Here is a 19,507-nt window from a genome sequence, read left to right as displayed (position 1 = left end):
TGACTACACTTGAAAAGTATGTCATTGTCTGTGAAGCAGACACACTGAGGTTGTGAAACGTGCTGTATCATAGAAAAATACAGAACTGAAGGGGGCCATTTGACCCATGTGGGCTCTTTTCAAGAGCGACCCCAATTAGTTCTGCTCCCCTGCTCTTTCCCTACAGCACTGCATATTTTTGATTTTCAAGTATTTATTCAATTCCCTTTTGAAAGTTACAATTGAATCTGTTTCCATCATCATTTCAGCGATGCATCCTAGAGCTTAACTCAATGAGTAAAAAAAATCTTCTCATCTTCCACCCTGGCTCTTTTGCCAATTAGCTTATGCTTCTGTCCTCTGGTTAACAATCTTTCTGCCAGTGGAAACAGTTTCTCCCTATCTACTACATCAAAGGCCCTCATAATTTTATACAACTCTATTAAATCTCCTCTTAACCTTCTTTTCTCTAAGGGGAACAAACCCCAGCTTCTCTACTCTCTTCACATCAATGAATTCCCACATTCCTGGGGTTCTCTGCGTCCTCTCCGAGGCTATGAAATTCTTCCTAAAGAACTGAACCCAATACTCTTGCTGAGGTCTTCGTAGTGATTTATAAAAGTCCACCATAACTTCCATACTTTTGCACTCTGCCTCTATTTATAAAGCCAAGGGGCCTGCACTGTTTTTTTTTAAACAGCTTCATCAGCTTGTCCTGTCACCTTTAAAATTTTTTGTACATAAATCTCTGGGTCTCTCCGATCCTGCACTTTCTTTAAAATTGTACCATTTTGTTTATATTGCCTCTTTTCATTCTTCTAAAATGCATCAAATGTAACAGGTACAAGTTCTTTCTTTAGCAGCTTCCAAACTTTGCTATCGCTCTCCCATTTACTTAGTAAGACACAGAGGGTGTACAGCATTTTTGTCTTCCTTCTTTAGTACCTCCTTAAAAACAACCTCTTTAAACAAGCTTTTGGTCACCTATTTTAATATCTTCTTACATGACTCGGTATTAATTTTGTAAGATAACACTTCTGTGAAGTGCCTTGTGACGTCTTGTTACATTAAATTGCCGTATCAAAGCAAGTTGTATTTGAAACAGATAAAGACTGGGATTTTGCACCCCCGTTCATCTCGGGTGCGCTCGGTGGCGAGGTCAGAGAATGTCGCAAGAAGGCCCTAGTTGCCTTTCCCGATGACATAAATCCAGGCGCGTTTGGCCCCTCCCCTAATCAATGGTAGGCCATGTTTCCCACCATCAAATGCCAGGAACTTAATTGTAATACATTTGCATATACTTATTGTGTCCACACAGCGGAATCGTCTCCCATGTCAAATTTAAATACCACGTCGGCACGATTTCACAACAGAATGATTTACAACTTCCTGGCAACCTCAACTTCGAGGGGAACTCGGAGGTGAGTGCACACAACTTTGCGCTGCGCTTACGATGATCCCAGCAGCTCCGCAGATTTGGGGGAGCACAGGCAAGACTCCGCAGTGGCTTCTTCGTGGCTGGCTTGTGGTACAACAGTGCAAACAGGGAAGTAGAAGAAAGCAACCTCAGGGCAAGGGTGAGAGTGCAAAGAGGGAAAGGGTGAGAAGGTAACCATGGGGCATGGGCGACAGTGCAGAGGGGGAAAGGGGTGTTGCCAGGGGTGGGGAAGGGGGGTGGTGGTGGAAAGAGTGGTGCAAGGGTCATGGCAGCACCGACTAAAGTTTGAGCACAAACACATGCGCAGTGTGGGGGGAAAGGGACAGCCAGGCTAAAGGCAAAACATCTCAAAGACTCCACCGCAACTGAGTGTTCAGCTTCAGCTCAACTGACATGCTTAGAACCAGCCTAGTCAAGCAACTGTGGCCAATTAAGCAGCACTAATTCCTCACATTGCCAATGATTGGTCCTCTACTGTTAATCCCTCACATGCACACTTCAAACTTGAATGAGTGCTATGGTGCTGCAGAACCGTGTGTGGCTAGGCAAGCCTGAGGATCCTGTTGGGGAAGGTGGCCATCGAACACTGATGGAGGGGTACGATCCGAGTCCCTTGCATTATGTTTCAATTGACATTGAAAAGTCATCCTCATAGTACAAGCAAATCATGAAGCCCTGGAGTCCAGGTTAGGAAAATGCCTGCGCCTGAGATGAGAGGTCAGGATGCAGCTGAATGGCTGAAGCTGCTGCCACTCAGTCATGTGGTGCAGAGAGTGCTGGGTGTGGGCATGATGAGCTATCATGTGCACTAAACACTGGGTATCCATGTGGTGGCTGGAGCACTCTGGCATGCGTTAAAGGACCTTGAGAGGCAGCCGCAGGAGATGACTTGACCAAGAGAGGTCCTTAAGAGACAACTGCTGACCTTTGCATCTCTGCATCTCGTTGAACAGCAGTGAGGAGACCATCAGGAACAAAGAGTCTGGTGATCTCACTGTCTGCCTGATTGCCTATAGGCAGGAGAGATGAGGAGCAGAACCCTGAAGACCAAGAGGTAGCATGGCCTCCTCCGCACTCATGGGATAAACCTCACTGAACCATTGTTCGTAGGCACATCGCTAGACCCAGGGTCCACAGACGGTGCATATACTACCTGCAGATGAGCAAGAACCATTGTTGCCAATGCCTGCGAATGTCAAGGGAACTGGTCACGCACATATGCCACGTTCTGTAGGATTTGGCACCACCTGGGCATCCACTGCCAGTTAAAGTTACCGCCGTGCTCAATTTCTACGGCAGTGGCTCCTTCCAGGACTCCACTGCAGACCTTTGCAGGATCTAACAAGCCTCCACTCACAAATGTATGCAGGACACCCTTTTTGCCAAGGCTCACACGTTTGTCAATTTCAACTGGGATCAGGCAAGCCAGGAATCAAGAGCGCTGGGATTTCCTGAGATTTCCAGATTCCACAGGTGCAGGGTGCCACCAACTGCATCCACGTGGTTCTTAAACCTCCCTGTCCCTGGCAACAAGCAATCCAATATGTCAACTGCATTGGCATCCATTTTCTCAATGTTTAGCTGGTCTGTGACCAGAACAAACAGATCACGCAGGGGTGTGCAAGATACTCTATAAGTGTCCACAGCTTGTAAATTCTCAGCAGGTCTCAGATCCCTGACATCTTCCAGGGACCACACAGGATGCAGGGTTGGCTCCTCAGGGACAAGGGCTACCCACAAAGGACATCAAGCCTGGGCACAAGATTCTTGCAGCAAACAGAAGCCACATGAAGCTTCACTAATCTGGACAATCACTGTGCTCAAAAGGTTACACCCTGCACAGGGGTGAGGCCCTGGACTGTGACAGCAGCCTTTGTTTTATGGGGGAAACAAGGTTTCATATTTGATTGCCATGAACACAGCTCAACATAACATGGAGTCATAGACAAGGCGACATTCTTGGGACTGTATTTACAATGGCCAACATTAAGTACAAGTGATTAACACTCATGCCCACGTTGTGCAATTAAATCTTCTTGACCTTTCTAACCTCCTGCAACATTTTCATGCTCCCCCGACATCCAATGGAGATGTGGAGGTGGCCTGCTGACTGCTACACCCTGTTTTCAGTGACGACCTTAGCGGGCGTCTTCTGGAGGGCCGAGATCTGGAGGGCCCCGGCCTGCTTTCATGGTCCTGCTGTATGGCCGTGGCATCGTACTCAGCTGCAGAACTGGAACTACTGGGGTCACAGGAAGAGGGGATTCAGATGGGCCAGGCACTCCCGGAGTCATCGGTGTGTGCACCTGCTGGTCCTCCTCCCTATGGGTGCCCAAGGGCCCCTGGCTGACACCTTGATAGGAAGAGGCAGCTGGAATAAGCTTGAGATGCCCCGACGCCTCTTGTGTACACACTGATGGATGCCTACAAGTGCCTCAGCAATGGAATGCAGTTCCTGCAGCAGTGCAGGACTGATGTCCTGGGCCAAGGTCTCCATGGTGGCCACCACCCTGCCAGTGTTAACCTTGGTGCATTGGGATGCAGCGCTAACGCCTCAGACCGAAGGCGGACAGACTCCTCCATCATGCTTTGCAATCTGAGGATTGCAGCGGACATCCCCTCCTGATGTTCCCGAGCTTGCCTTTGCAGCTCCAACAACTGAGGCATGACTGAGTCCAGAAGCTCCTCATCTGACTCGGACTTAACAGATTTCTGGCCTCCAGCAGTCCTTCGAGTGCCAAAAGCCTGGGAGGTCCCTGCCTCTGTCTGCTGTGGGTCAGACAGTGCAATGCGTTCAGCAGATTGTGACCCCAAGGCTAGTCTAGAATTAGGTCCCACCAAGGTGTGTGTCTCTCTGCTGGTGGAGGGTGTGGGCAAGCGCTGTGACAAGTCTTCAATTAGGGTGTCATCAGGTTCTTCTTCTGAGATGTCTTTGGGACTGGAGGCAAGGACCTAGATTGTGAACCCCCTTTGGCTGCTTCCCAGATGTGCCTGCAATGGCAAGGTGAGATAATTAGTTGATGATAGGGGCTGTAGAACAGGGGAACTCACTCACAGCATAGTTGTCTAATGGACATTGCACTACTGGATCCTAACTGGGTTGAGCATCGCCGACCTCACCATCAGCACAGGAATGGTTCAGATTGTCATTGGCCAGCGGGGCAGTCCTATTTTCAAAGTCTGTAAGGACCTTGATGTCAGGCATTCCTCCACCAGTCTGCGACCTCTCCTTTTTGTTGTGTGCCAGGTTATCCTGCATGAATACAGATGGAGAGAGTGTAAGCAGGATGCCAGTCAGGCCAAGTGAGAAGGATGCCTGGCATGTATAAGTGGTGAGTGATGCCATGGACAGGATAAGGACACAATCCACAGGGCAGATGAAGGTGTGTGTGAGAGGGTGAATAGTGGTGTCCCTTGAACTAGCAGATGAGTGAGATCCCTGTGGATGTGTGGTGGGTTTGTCAGTTGAGAATAATGAGAAGAGTGACTTACCCTGGCAGAACAGAGGAGATCATTCATCCTCTTTTGGCACTGGTGGCTGTCCTCTTTTGCAAGGTGTTGGCATGACCACCACTACCACCACCTCCCATGCTGGATTGGTGACCTTGCTTGCTGGTCCTCAACCCAGAGCGGAGGTAGAGTACTTTGTGGCGGGCCTCCACTGTGTCTAATTGGTGCTCGAGTGAGGCATCGCTAAATTTGGGGGAAGTACATTTCCTCCCTTTGGCAGCCATGACTTTCCAACAGTTCCTGATCCATTAGAGAGTGTTAGCTCTGGGCAAGGGTGCCCTTTAAATATGGCGTGAGGATTACTGAAGGCCTGAGGTCACGGCGGGGCGAGCAAATCAGAGGCCATCCAGCCAACGTGAAATGTGTGCCTCTGCATTTTTTAAACAAAGTACCACATGATACTACGGAAAAAGCTGCCACCGCCATCGGTGGTTCAAACCCCATTTTCCCAGCCCAATATCGGACTTTGCCAATTTCTGGGACGATTCCCAAAGTCTTAAAGCACTAAACATAGATCACTGATACTCACACACGTTGTGTTGGATTGGATGCAGAAACCGAAGGTTGCTGCTTAGACTTTTTGGCTAATCCTGCAGCTACCAGTCGTAACAGGAGTTGATACTGTTCTTTTTCATTCTTCTCTATGCTCTGCAGAAAGAAAAGAAATTTTTTTTTAAAATTCTGGAAAACCTCCCCTCCATTCTGAAGGTTGGGGGACAATTGCAGTACCATTTTCTATTTGTGAGCCAAGATATGGTCATCAGCTGATTATTCACCTTAGGGTGCAACAAAACTGAGCTCGTCGTTGTACTCAGTAGACATCCATACAGTCACATTTCAGCAAGGAGTCACTTGGATGGCACTCAGGAATAAGAACTGGGCCCTTCTCTAACCCCAGACATTTGCCACCAATATAGCATCCTTGGCTGGTAGTAACTAATTTAGTTCAGATCGGGGATTGAGCTTGCAACTTTCCCAATCTCTATAGCACAGCTATTCAGTGCCTTAGACTTGGTCACTTTAGTACTGGACATGAAATAGAAAATGCACAACTCATTAGTCAACATCTGAAAGAAGAGACAAGTTTATCTAGGGCTGTATTTGGGGGACAAGGGAGAATAGGGGATGCTTTTTTCTCCTTTCTCCCCTTCACTGTGCTTAGCTGGGTCTTTACAACTACATACAACTATTCTTCGTTTAGCACACCTAATGTGTTCCTGAAAAATGACGTATTAAATAATTTAAACGTAATAAGAAGCTGAGAGGAGCAGGCCCTTTTCTTAATGCTAGCAGTCTCCACTTGGAGTCACAAGGCATGCAACTCGAATACCACTCAAGACAGTCCTGGCAAATGGAGACCATAGCTTTAGCTCAATGTCCAATGGGAAACTCATGTCTTGTGGGTGCAGGCAGTCCTACCCTTCTTCATCATTTGATGTAGTGGAAAAAATCCACTTGCCTTTAGGACTAATCACTCTCGATTGTGCGGAAGGAACTTTCGTGTCACAGACAGTCAGACTGATCATCAGCCTGGGACCAACCACATTCTGGATGGTGCTGAGGCATGAAGCTCTGGGTTGAGAGCCAGACGGGGGATCTGGATCTTAGGAGGATGAGTCAGATGGGACTCATCCTGCAAGGCAACACTCTGGTGAAGTCAAAGTACTGCTCACAGAGTCCTAGAAGCTCCACTAGGATGTGCTGTGTCTGATTAAGCAATAATTTGCACCTCCAATGAAAGCAAAAGAATGCAAATTTTCACACTGAATGATAGTAGATGCCTATTCAATAAATTATAAATGTACTTCATATACACCTATTTTGTATTCCTATTTCAGAGAAGCAGCCAAAAACTGAATTTATCACAAGGTATTTTGAATATAAACTGGAAATCTAGCACTGCTAAACCGTGTCAAAATCTCATAATACTGTAATTAAGGCTGAGTTAGTCACTTATGCGTGCACATAAGCACTCAAGATAACTCTCAATGCTTAACCTCATAATGGTATTAGTTTTGTATGAGATGTTTAAATATCACAGTATTAGCTGCAATTGCTGCAGGATAGCATATAACATAATAGGAAAAAATAGTGCAGCAATACATTAGTTACTATTAATAACTTTGGTTAATGAGAACGTACTCTGTGATAGAAGCAAACACATGGCTTAGGCCTTTAGGAATTCATAGGGGAAAGCTAAGTAAGTAGGAAGTGCCAGGTTATTTTTATACATATGTAAAAAACAAGAGGGTAGCCAGGGAAAGGGTAGGCCCACTCAGGGTCAGAGGTGGGAATCTGTGTGTGGAGCCAGAAGAAATGGGATTCACCAGAGAGAAGGGCTTAGCGGTCGATTTGTCTAGGGAAGAGTGTGTAGATAGCCTGGATCATGTTGAGATCAAAAAAGAGGTGTTAGGCGTCTTGAAGAATATTAAGGTGAATAAGTCCCCAGGGCCAGATGGGATCTACCCCAGAGTACTGAGTGAGGCAAGGGAGGAGATTGCTAGGGCCTTGACAGAAATCTTTGTATCCTCACTGGCTACAGGTGAGGTCCCAGAGGACTGGAGAATGGCCAATGTTGTTCCATTGTTTAAGAAGGGTAGCAGGGATAATCCAGGAAATTACAGGCCGGTGAGCCTTACGTCAGTGACAGGGAAATTATTGGAGGAGATTCTTCCTGACAGGATTTACTACCATTTGGAAGCAAATGGGCGTATTAGTGAGAGACAGCATGGTTTTGTGAAGGGGAGGTCGTGTCTCACTAAGTTGATCGAGTTTTTCAAGGAAGTGACAAAGATGATCAACAGTGGAAGGGCAGTGGATATTATATAGGTGGATTTCAGTAAGGCCTTTGACAAGGTCCCTCATGGCAGACTAGTACAGAAGGTAAAGTCACACGGGATCAGAGGTGAGCTGACAAGATGGATACAGAATTGGCTTGGTCATAGAAGACAGAGGGTAGCAGTGGAAGGGTGCTTTTCTGAATGGAGAGCTGTGACTAGCGGAGTTCCGCAGGGATCAGTGCTGGGACCTTTGCTGTTTGTGGTATACGTAAATGATTTCAAGGAAAATGTAACTGGGCTAATTAGTAAGTTTGCAGACGACACTAAGGTTGGAGGAGTTGCAGATAGTGAAGAGGATTGTCAAAGGATACAATGGAATATAGATCGGTTGGAGACTTGGGTGGAGAAATGGCAGATGGAGTTTAATCCGGACAAATGTCAGGTAATGCATTTTGGAAGGTCTAATACAGGTAGGAATTATACAGTAAATGGCAGAACCTTTAAGTGCATTGACGGGCAGAGGGATCTAGGTGTACAGGTCCACAGGTCACTGAAAGTGGCAACGCAGGTGGATAAGGTTGTCAGGAAGGCATATGGCATGTTTGCCTTCATTGGCAGGGGTATTGAGTATAAAAGCTGGGAAGTCATGCTGCAGCTGTATAGAACCTTGGTTAGGCCACACATGGAATATTGCGTGCAATTCTGGTTGCCACGTTACCAGAAGGATATGGAGGCGTTGGAGAGGGTGCAGAGGAGGTTTACCAGGATGCTGCCTGGTCTAGAGGTTATTAGCTATGTGGAGAGGTTGGAGAAACTCTGATTGTTCTCACTAAAGCGACAGAGATTGAGGGGCAACTTGATAGAAGTTTACAAAATTATGAGTGGCATGGACAGAGTGGATAGTCAGAAGCTTTTTCCCAGGGTGGAAGAGTCAATTACTAGGGGACATAGATTTAAGGTGAGAGGAGAAAACTATAGAGGAGATGTGCGGGGCAAGTTTTTTACGTAGAGGGTAGTGAGTGTCTGGAATTCGCTGCCAGAAGAGATGGTGGAAGCAGGTACGATAGTGGTGTTTAAGAGGCAGCTTGACAAATACATGAATAGGATGGGAATAGAGGGATACAGACCCCGGAAGTGCAAAATGTTTTAGTTGACGGGCAATATGATCGGCGCAGGCTTGGTGGGCCGAAGGGCCTGTTCCTCTGTTGTACTTTTTTTTGTTTTCTTTCTTTGTTAATGCAATTGAAAAGCAACCCAGAGTTTGTTAAGAACTATACCTAGTTTGGAGTCAACATCTCTATGTTTCAGCTGTGCTCACTGCGTTAAGGCAGGGTATTTATAATCATGTAATATTGTCTCATCTACCGATAGGAAGTAAATAAAAGAAACTTATGTTGCAGTAAGAATAGCATGTAGTGATGCAACATTGCAATCTAGTGATGTCACAGCATATGATGCAAAGATCACATGATAATCCCGGAACTGACAGGCTCAGAGCAAGTCATCTAACATTGTGCATCGAGGTGTATAAATAAGTTTATTTTCAGTAACTCTTTAGTGTGCTCTGGCCTAAACACTGAATTTAACAAGTTCAGATCATAAAGACTGCTCCCATTTTCTCAGACAACAGGTGCTGCTAATGGTTCTATCATTTACACCTCCTCTAGGCCCACATTCTATTTCTTTAGTCGTCACTTAAAAGGTGTCTCTTGCCACCTTTTACCTGTACCATCGTCCTTTGTTTTTTAATTTCTCCTGCCTTCCATCCTATGACAGACCTTCCCTCTATGTTCTTTCCTCCCCTCATGCCTTTCCCTGCCTCCTGTACTTGCTTAAAACTTGATACATCTCCAACGTCCTCTAGTTCTGATGAAAGGGCATTGGCCTGAAATACTAACTTTGCTTCTCGATCTACAGATGCTGCCTGATCAGCTGAGTGTTTCCAGCACTTTCTGTTTCTATTTCTGACCTATTACTCACCTCATTCACAGTGCAGTAGTGGCTTCTGACATTTTTCCTGACTGGTGATGGTGTTGGCGGAAGGCTATGGTGCTTTAGAGGAAAAGGCTGCTGCTCACTGGTTTCTCCTGGAAGCTCACAGAACGTTCTGTTAGGACATACAGTACATGATAAAACACCATTCCTTATTCACCTCTGTGAGATTTGTACATCAGAATACCCTTCCCCATCCATACACATCAATAACGGAAGAAAGCATATTTTCCCACTTTTGACCTGTGCTTTTGTGGACCCAGCTAGATTGCCCTTAGCTTCAAAATGCTTCTGTACCCCCTTGGAACAACGCATCCTGAAGTGCCGGCAATAATTCTTTTGATGGCTGAGCTGGGAATGAGACGGTGCAATTGATAGTCCCAAGTCTGTGCTAAGTTAGGTGCTCTCAGCCACAGAATAATTTAGATGTTAGAGCTGACCTCAAAGTGCAGAGGAGTATAATCTTTCAGAAGGGAATTAAAGGATGGTTTGTTTAAAGTGGAAGAACAGTCCAGCTTACCTGTTTCCCTTGACATTTTTTTAAAAGAGTAAAAAAAAAATTCACTTGCATAAATGTTTACAATATTTTTTGTTTTAAATTCAATTTTCTTCAGGGAGGAGCTCATCTGCTTCTTTGCTATACTATGACACTGAGGGAAAGCTGTCCCATATACACCATACAAAAAAAAGGATGCAGATGCACTGGAGGGGGTGCAGAGAAGATTTACAAGGGTGATATCAGAAATGCATGGCTGTACATATGAGAAAAGGGCCAATAGGCTCGGTCTCTTCTCTCTTGAAAATAGATGGCTGAAGGGTGACCTAACAGTGGTCTTTAAAATTATGAAAAGTTTTGATAAAATGGATACAGAAATAATGTTTTCCTTTGTGGGAAAGAGCATAACTAGAGGCTATCAATATGAGATAGGCACCAAGAAATCCAATAGAGAATTCAAAAGAAACTTCTTCAACCAAAGAGTGGTGAACATGTGGAACTCACGACCAAAGGCAGTGGCTGAAGTGCATATTATAGATGAATTTAAAGTAAAACTAGTCAAGCTATGAGGGAGAAGGTAACGTATGGTTATGCTGGTAGATTTAGATGAGAAAAGACAGGAGGAGGTTTGAATAAACATTGACATGGACTTGTTGGACCAAATGGTCTGTTTCTGTGCCATGTAAAACAAACCAGATACCAGCACTGTAGAAACCAGCAACATTGTATGGAGAGGAAAGCTGTCAACCTTGTCAGCTCGAGCAATCAGAATAACCACACCAGGCCAGCAGAAGAAAGCAGCCTCAACCAATAGCAAGCAACTCCAGTAAGGTTTGTTTCAACAACAAACAGCATCCTGGATGGCGGGCAGGGGCAGGTCTACTGTATCTCACTGTGCAAGCTAACATTTTCAGCAATTAATCTGATGAACTTTGTTAAGCATATGTATGAACTACATGTACTTATATTGTGTACACAAGGTGTTTCCACTAAAATTAATGCATATGGCTAAAACAATGTACCCTGTAGTCACAATTGTGGATTGTCAGCGATTTCTACTGAACAACATTGCACTTGAGATATGGAGTTCGAAATTCTTGAAAGTAGTTTTCTCTCCCCAATTTTCTGTTCCATATACAATGGGAATCACACTAAACAGAAACTACTCTTCCAGGCGTTTCAAACCCTGTAAATGTACTGTGCAATTAAGTATTCCAATGAACAGGGTTACTCATTCTCATAGGGAAATAATAATTGCAAGCAAGAAAATTAATATATGCTAGTCAAGCTCCTGCGTATTGCATGTTGGGGTGCAAGCTTGGAGGGTGGGTGATAACTTGACCGGATTTTGCAGTCATAATTCATTTTAAACTCACACAACCTGATCTTACTTTTGTACTTCTATCGTGAATTCCTATGTCCCCATTTATAATGGAAACAGCCAGTGTAAACGGGCCAACTGAAATTAAACCCTCCCTCCAATGCCTCCACTGGAGAGTGTAACTACAGCATGATTAAATTATGTAAGCAGTTTATATCATAAATGCAGACAGTAATAAGTGATGGAAAGAGTTGACAGGGAATGCATGCAGGCCTAAGATTATTATATTACAGATTTTAAAGAAAGACAAAAATAAATTGGTGGTTTGACATTTATGAGGCTACATACTTACCCCAGTTTTATCTTGTCAAATTCATGCCAATTCCTTTCATTTCCATAATTTCTTCTCCTTGATTCTCGGTCAACATCTAAGTCAAACAGCAAGAGCCAAAAAGCAATGTGACTGAATCTTCTTTAGGCCAGTTTAGCCTCGCAAGAAGTAATTTCAACGGAATTCCACAAATTAAGGTGCTTGAAAGAGAGCCAAAGATCCACCTTTGGCATGCTGGATTTCCACCCAGAGGGCACTAATCAAATTTTCCCTGCAGATTCTGCCCGAATAGTTTTCTCTAACTGCCCTGGCAGATCCTCAAGAGTAAAAAATGTAAAGAAAAATATGGACAGAAAACAATAAAAAAATCCTCTGATAAGAACAACTTTTCTGGAGAACACTCAAGACGTAATGGGTCATAAATTTACTGCGCAGTTAAATGTGAAAATACAGAGGTTGCTACGAGACGCACCATTCTTTTATATGCATAAAAATGGCTTCTCACCATTTGACTCCCTACGCAAACATGTTATACAGCGTGAAGTGCTTGCACTCCCGATGCAGATACAGACTAAACATGTCACAAATGTTAGGGATAGTCTACTCCAGTCCAAGTAACTTTTCAACAGTATTACAAGTCTTAGACTATTGCCAATCATCTCTGGAACTGAACATTAACTTTACAAGTATGGAGTTTCATTTCTTCATGTTTTTGTTAATGCAAGTTTAATTTTTTTCTAACTTTTTCTTTGTTTCTTCCCTTCCCCCTACTCTTAATACAAGCTTTCTTCCAATCTCTTTCTGTACCTAATTTGATGTTAAATGTGAACTTACACTTCTTGGTTCAGGCTCTATGCTGTTCATTAAGGAATCAGATTGAAGAATTGTTACAGACAACAGTTGTTTGTTCCAGATTCCAGATGCTCTCTCACGCACCATTTACATCTCTAACTTAAAGCAAAAGATCAGAGAAATGAAAAGGCCAAAGGCAAGGAAAAATCTAAAGAATGACAGATGCTGTTTGCTTGTCCATCAGTTACATGCATTTTGGCCTAAAATTTCTGCCCAGCTGACTAAGAGACTGGTTCTTATTCTGGGATTAGGCTCAAATGTCAGTACAGAGTGAAGGCAGGACAAGAAATTAAGCTCCTTTATTTCAATCCTATACCTTGTGGGCAATAAAAATGATTAATTTGGCAATCTTATTCAAATGGGAAAATATCACATTGGTACACTACAGGGCTCTCTTCCAATATTGAGGTCAGAAACCTCAAAAGAGAAAAAAAATGGGGAGGTGGCGGCGTAATGGTAATGTCACCAGACTATCAATCCAGAGGCCCAGGCTAAAGCTCTGAGCACATGGGTTCAAATTACACCATGGCTGTTCAATACATTGAGAACTAAAAGCTAGTATCAGTAATGGTGACCATGAAACCATTACTGATTGTTAATAAAACTAATGCCCTTTAGGGAAAGAAATCTGCCGACCTTACCTGGTTTGGCCTACATGTGACTCCAGACCCACAGCAATGTGGTTGACTCTTTAATGCCCGCTGAAATGGCCTAGCAGGCTATTCAGTTGGAATGTGATGAGGATAGTCTTGAACTTCAAAAGGACATAGGCATGTTGGTGGATTGGGCAGACAAGTGACAGATGAAGTTCAATGCAGAGAAGTGTGAGGTGATTCATTTTGGTAGGAAGAATATAAAGAGACAGCATAAAGTAAAGGGAGAAACTCTAATGGAGGTGCAGGAACAGAGGGACCTCAGTATATATGTACATAAGTCATTGACAGAGCAGTTAATAAAGCATATAGTATCTTCAGCTTTATTAATTGTACAAGAGTAAGGAGGTCAAGTTGAATTTGTATAAGACACTGGTTAGGCCTCATCTGGAGAACTGCATCCAGTTCTGGCCGTCATACTTGAGGAAGGATGTGAAGGCATCAGAAAAAGTACAGAGGAGATTCACAAGAATGATTCCAGGGATAAAGAACAGTAGCTATGAGGATAGATTGGAGAGATTGGGACTTTTTTTTTGTGAAAAAGCCGAGAAGAGACTTGATAGAGGTATTCAAGATCCTGAGGGGTATGGAGAGAGTAAATAGTGAGAAACTGTTCCCATTTAAGACAGCGTCAAGAACTAGAGGGCGCAGATTCAAAATAATAGGCAAAAGGGGTAAAAATGATGGGAGGAAATGTTTTTTCACCCAGAGAGTTGTTGGAGTCTAGAACAAACTTCCTGAGAGGGCGGTGGAGGTAGGTTCAATCGAGGTATTCAAAAGGGTATAGGATGGAGATCTGAAACGAAAAAATGTGCAAGGTTACAGGGATAAGGCAGGGGAGAACTAGGTAGAATGCTCTTTCAGAGAGCCAGTGCAGACTCAATAGGCTGAATAGCCTCCTTCTGCACTGTAAAGGTTCTGTGATTCTATTCAAGGGTAATTAGGGATGGGCAACAAATGCTGGCCTTCCAATGACTTCCACATCCCATGAAAAGCTAAAATAAAACGTTGCAGGGGTAAATTAAAGAGCCCCTCACTCTGCATCTAACCTGGCCTGATGGAGTACTTGACTGGAGTATCTGGAATGTAGTCTTCTACTCTTCAACCTGAACATTCCTCATCTTGATAAGCAGAAGTGCCCAAAAATAGCAGGCAATTCCTGGTTTACATATGTCTGAGCTACTTCAACTACTCTATAATGGTCCACTTTTTAACAGAGCTAAAACATGTTAACAGTTACATCCTCTTTCTTTTCAATGTGTTTCTGTCTCCCAAGATATTTGCTGCACAGCAAACATGTATCCATAATGTTTCAATAAAGTCAAGAAATTCACTGTATCATTCTGCAAGTGTTCTACTCTGCACATGTCTTAAAAGCTTTCTGATAGTCCGCTCCTCTCTCTCTTACATTGAAAAATGGGGGTCCGAATGTGTTTGTTGTGTTTTTCCTACATGTCCCAACCCCAAGACACGGCCTATCAGCCTGAGTTCAAGACCCAGCTCCTCCTCCTTCATTCCAGCAAGAGCAGGGAAGCCAGGACTAGGCTGAATGGCAAACCAAGAGTAGCAGAAAAAGAGGGGATTAGCATTGAAAAGAAGTTTATGGGGGTAATGGGATGTTTTGAGGGAGAAAGACCAAAGGTGCAAGAGAGTAATGTTCACTCTTGGTGGCAGGCAAACATGGAGGTTTGGATTAGGAAGGATTGTGAGGGAATTCCAAAACCTATCTACAGCAGTGGCAAAGTGCAGAACTGGCAGCAGTGGTAAGCTATGTTGCCCTTATTCCCATGCAAATAGAAAATGAAGCTTGAGTACCAGCAAAACTAACAGGTTGTAAGTCTGCAGCAAATAAGGTTGTAAGTCTGAAGCAAATTAGTCGGAGAGTTGCAGCAGAGGGCCCTGGAAGCCAATTGGAGGTTTAGCCAAGCAGCAAAAAGGAACAGATTCTCTTCTTTCACCATGTAATTGGTTCAGTCACAAAAATGTAGTCAAAAATGACAATAGTCTAAGGTCTGATGAGTTTCTTGTTACATGGCTCTGGTCCATGACTGGTTAAATCTGTGAGGTCTGTGGAATCTGTGATAAAGGGGCAGGATGACTGGTTAGTGATCTGTAATATCTGATCGCTCTAGAATTTAATATATATGAAAGGGAGAAAAAGAATTAAAGAAATACAGAGAGATGGATGGCAGGCAGGTTGAAGGTCTAGACCAGTAGTACAACAAGCTATCAAAACACGTTCTTACCAAATTTTAAATCTGCTCTTGGTAAAGATTCACCAGAACTGCAATAACGAAGATCAGTCAGAGAGGTGGAAAGAACCTTTAAAGAAGGAAATGCATCATGAATGTTGAATGCGAAAAAAATAATCAAAATCCATTGTTCTATTATGCAAATTCTGGGTGGTTGCATGCACAATAAAACATGTTCATAATTTTCCCCGTTTTCTTTCTCTGCCCTTTTCACCAGTTGTTCTCTCCTGCCACATTGGGCCAGGATTTGCTGGAAAAATAACAATGCACATGGTTATTGACATGAAAATCAGCTAGCAACTTGTGACAAGGAAGAAATAGATACTCCATGAACTGCAAATTGCTACAAGCTGTTGGATGATTTGCACCACTGTGCTGTTCTTCTCACTAAAACAGCCATTATCCTTAACCTCATGATTTTTATGAAGTTCCTGCACTTTCACATTAATTGCCCATCAAACATACTACAGAAAATTAAGTAGCAAATAATAGATTAAGTACCCTTTTAATCTCGTGATAATGTTGACAACTGCCTATCAACCTCTCAAGCCAAGAAAACAAATGATTTCATTTTGGAATGTTGGGAATGTAATTCCTTCAGGTTGAAAATTGTTGTTGGAACTGTTTCGGGTTTCATCACCATTCCAGGACTTGAGCACATAATTTTGACTGTCATTTCAGTGTATTACTGAGGAAATGTTACATTTTAGCCTCACTGGTGGTCCATTGGTTCAGATTTGGTGCTTTCACTGCAGCGGGCCGGGTTCAATTCCCAGGCAAGTAATGTATCTTTTGTCAGTCCTGGCTCAGTGGTCGCACCCTCTCAAGACTTGAGCACGTGATCTAGAGGGAATTAAGGGATATGGAGAACAGATCTCATGGTGAAGTTGAGGCAGAAGATCAGCTATGATCGAGGGCCACATGGTCTATTTCTGCTCGTATTTCTTATGTTATGTTCTTAAAAATGTCAAATTTTTTAAAATTAGCTTACTTTTCTTTTCTGTCTCTATTTCTTTATCCAATCTTTCCTTCCCTCTCATTTCGCTTTCTGTACTTGATTTGACATTGAATTCACCCAATATTTTTTGTTATTCGTTCGTGGGCTGTGGGTGTTGCTGGCTAGGCCAGTGTTTATTGTCTATCCCTAATTGCCCTTGAGAAGGTGGTGGTGAACCACCTTCTTGAACCGCTACAGTCCATGTGTTGTAGGAACACCCACAGTGGCATTTGGAAGAGAGTTCCAGGAATTGAATTCACCTCCTTCTCAGTCCTCCCTCTGTTTACTTCTCAAGCCTTTAAGATCATTACATAAGAAGATACATAGTTTGTCCTATTGCCCTCACTGTGCCATTATTGGCGTAGCTTTCCAGCAACTTACAGGGCAAAAAACTTTTGAGCTGAAGGGTACAGGATAAAGTCTAACTAATTAGGCATGCCATGACTCATCTGCTGCCCTTTTCTTCAGTCATGGGTCATATTTGGCTTGGGATGACCTGAGCAGAGTGAGAAATATGGGGAATAATTAAGTGTTAAAATAAATTTCAATCACCAATTTTACCCAGTCTACACTATTAGCTAATCTTCGCCAAAGCAACAACTGGATACTGCTGTTAGTTTCTGCGCCCCTGGCTTAGAGAGGAGAAAATCATCAAGAGTCCTCCATATGGTCTGCTCCCCAGTGACCCCTGCTGGAAAATGCAATATAAACATTGGGGAAGAACAGGATGGGCTCAACAGGGATACCTTTCATGTTTCATGAAGCACAGCCATTTGGGTGAGGTTCGAGAGCTACAAGTGCCCATAGAAGTGTAACCTAAAATAGTTAGCACCTTTTAAGGGAGAAGAGGGGAACGAGCAGAAGGAATGGGCTTGCATTAATATAGTGTTTTTCATGTCCTCAGGATGTCCCATAAGTGACCAGTAAAATACTTTTATTCCCCAAAAGTTTAGCCGTTGTTTTTTTGTAGGCAAATGCAGCAGCCATTTTATGCACAACCATCCCACAAACAGCAAGAGAAAATCAAACAATCTGTTTTTGTGGTGTTTGTTGAGGGATAAATATTTACCAGAATATCAGAAAACTCCCAGGCTCTTTGAATAAAGCCATGGGAATTTATTTTTATGCCCAACTGAGCTGATAAGTGGGTTCTCAGTTTAATGTTTCATTAGAAAGATGGCACTTCTGACAATGGAGGACTCGGTCAATACAGCAGCTCAGAGATTAATGTTACCAGCTGTGAAGGGAAATCTGTGTTTTTAACCCAATCTCCCCCTGATATTCCCAAAACAGCTATGTTCAAATCAGAACTTCAAGCGTAAAGCTATCATAATACATTTAGGACAAACAATACATTATACATATTTCAAAAAATTCACAACTTGAAAGCTGAATGTGGAAATGTTAAGTCTTTGCATTCCAGTGTTAAAAACCTTTGTTAAGCAAAGACGCGGGGGGGCAAGTACTTAAAGCATGTAGCTGCATTAACCATTAAATCTGTAATTACTAAGTGTCATTTCTCAATGCTGTAGCGCAGTTCCTTGGGCACTGGCAGCCTTCCGCTACTTAGAGTCAAAGAATTAAATAGCAAAAGGCAGCAATCAGAGGAGAGTTACATCTATCCCAGTAATTTACAGCAGTGATTAGCAGGCAAATTACCCAATCAGCTCCATTCTGGTTGAGAATAGTGGCACCATTTTACGCAGCCCTCCCAAGTAGTGTGTCCCAGATCATAGCAACTCGCTGTACAAAAAAAAAAATCATCTCCCTTCTGGTTCAGATGCCAAATAACTTGAATTCATGTCCTCCAGTTACCGGCCTTCCTTCCACTCAAAACAGTTTCTATATTGTTATTGCTATTACAGAGACTTGTTTGAAGGATGGACAGGATTGGCAGATAAACTTTCCAGGATTTAGATGTTTCAGGCAGGATAGAGAGGGATGTAGAAGAGGTGAGGGAGTTGCACTGCTGGTTAAGGGGAATATCACGGCTGTACGACAGGAGGACACCTCGTTGGGCTCATGCAGCGAGGCAATATGGGTAGAGCTCCGGAATAGGAAGGGTGCAGTCACAATGTTGGGGGTTTACTACAGGCCTCCCAATTGCCGGCGGGAGATTGAGGAACAGTTATGTAGGCAGATTTTAGAAAGGTGTAAAAGCAATAGGGTTGTTGTGGTGGGTGATTTTAACTTTCCCTATATTGACTGGGAATCACTTAGTGCTAGGGGTTTGGATGGTGCAGAATTTGTAAGGTGCATCCAGGAGGGCTTCCTGAGACAATATGTAGATAGTCCAACTAGGGAAGGGGCAATACTGGATCTGTTTTAGGGAATGAACCAGGCCAGGTGGTCAAAGTTTCAGTAAGGAAGCATTTCGGGAAAAGTGACCATAATTCAGTAAGTTTCAAGGTACTGGTGGATAAGGATAACAGGAGTCCTCGAGTTAAGGCGCTTAATTGGGGGAAGGCTAATTATAACAATATTAGGCCAGAACTGAGGAATCTATACTGCAGGTGGATGTTTGAGGGCAAATCAACAACTGACATGTGGGGGGGCTTTCAAACATCAGTTGATAAGAATTCAGGACCAGCGTGTTTCTGCTAGGATGAAGGATAAGTATGGCAAGTTTCAGGAACCTTGGATTACGAAGGATATTATGAGATTAGTCAAAAACAAAAGGGAAGCATTCATAAGGGCTAGAAGGCTGGGAACAGATGAAGCCCGTGGAGAATATAAAGAAAGTAGGAAGAAGCTTAAGCAAGGAGTCAGGAGGGCTAAAAGAGGTCATGAAATGTCATTGGTAACCAGGATTAAGGAAAATCCCAAGGCCTTTTATACATATGTAAAAAGCAAGAGGGTAGCCAAGGAAAGGGTAGGCCCACTCAGGGACAGAGGTGGGAATCTGT

At 43.5% G+C, this 19,507-nt stretch overlaps 1 protein-coding gene across 1 annotated transcript in view; it reads right to left on the bottom strand.

The window, feature by feature from the left end:
* senp2 (SUMO specific peptidase 2) overlaps nucleotides 1-19,507 on the bottom strand; it is a 76,709-nt gene that overhangs the window by 49,757 nt on the left and 7,445 nt on the right. Inside the window, exons 4-7 of the mRNA XM_041201086.1 lie at nucleotides 15,599-15,674; nucleotides 11,869-11,944; nucleotides 9,688-9,814; nucleotides 5,457-5,575 (exon numbers count right to left, since the gene is read on the bottom strand). Of these exons, the coding sequence (XP_041057020.1) occupies nucleotides 5,457-5,575; nucleotides 9,688-9,814; nucleotides 11,869-11,944; nucleotides 15,599-15,674 (398 nt within the window). The remainder of the gene's footprint in view (nucleotides 1-5,456; nucleotides 5,576-9,687; nucleotides 9,815-11,868; nucleotides 11,945-15,598; nucleotides 15,675-19,507) is intronic.

This window comes from Carcharodon carcharias, chromosome 12, assembly GCF_017639515.1.
Source record: "Carcharodon carcharias isolate sCarCar2 chromosome 12, sCarCar2.pri, whole genome shotgun sequence".
NCBI lineage: Eukaryota > Metazoa > Chordata > Chondrichthyes > Lamniformes > Lamnidae > Carcharodon > Carcharodon carcharias.
The sequence above is the reverse complement of the archived record's forward strand: the minus strand, read 5'-3'. Positions and strand labels throughout refer to the sequence as shown.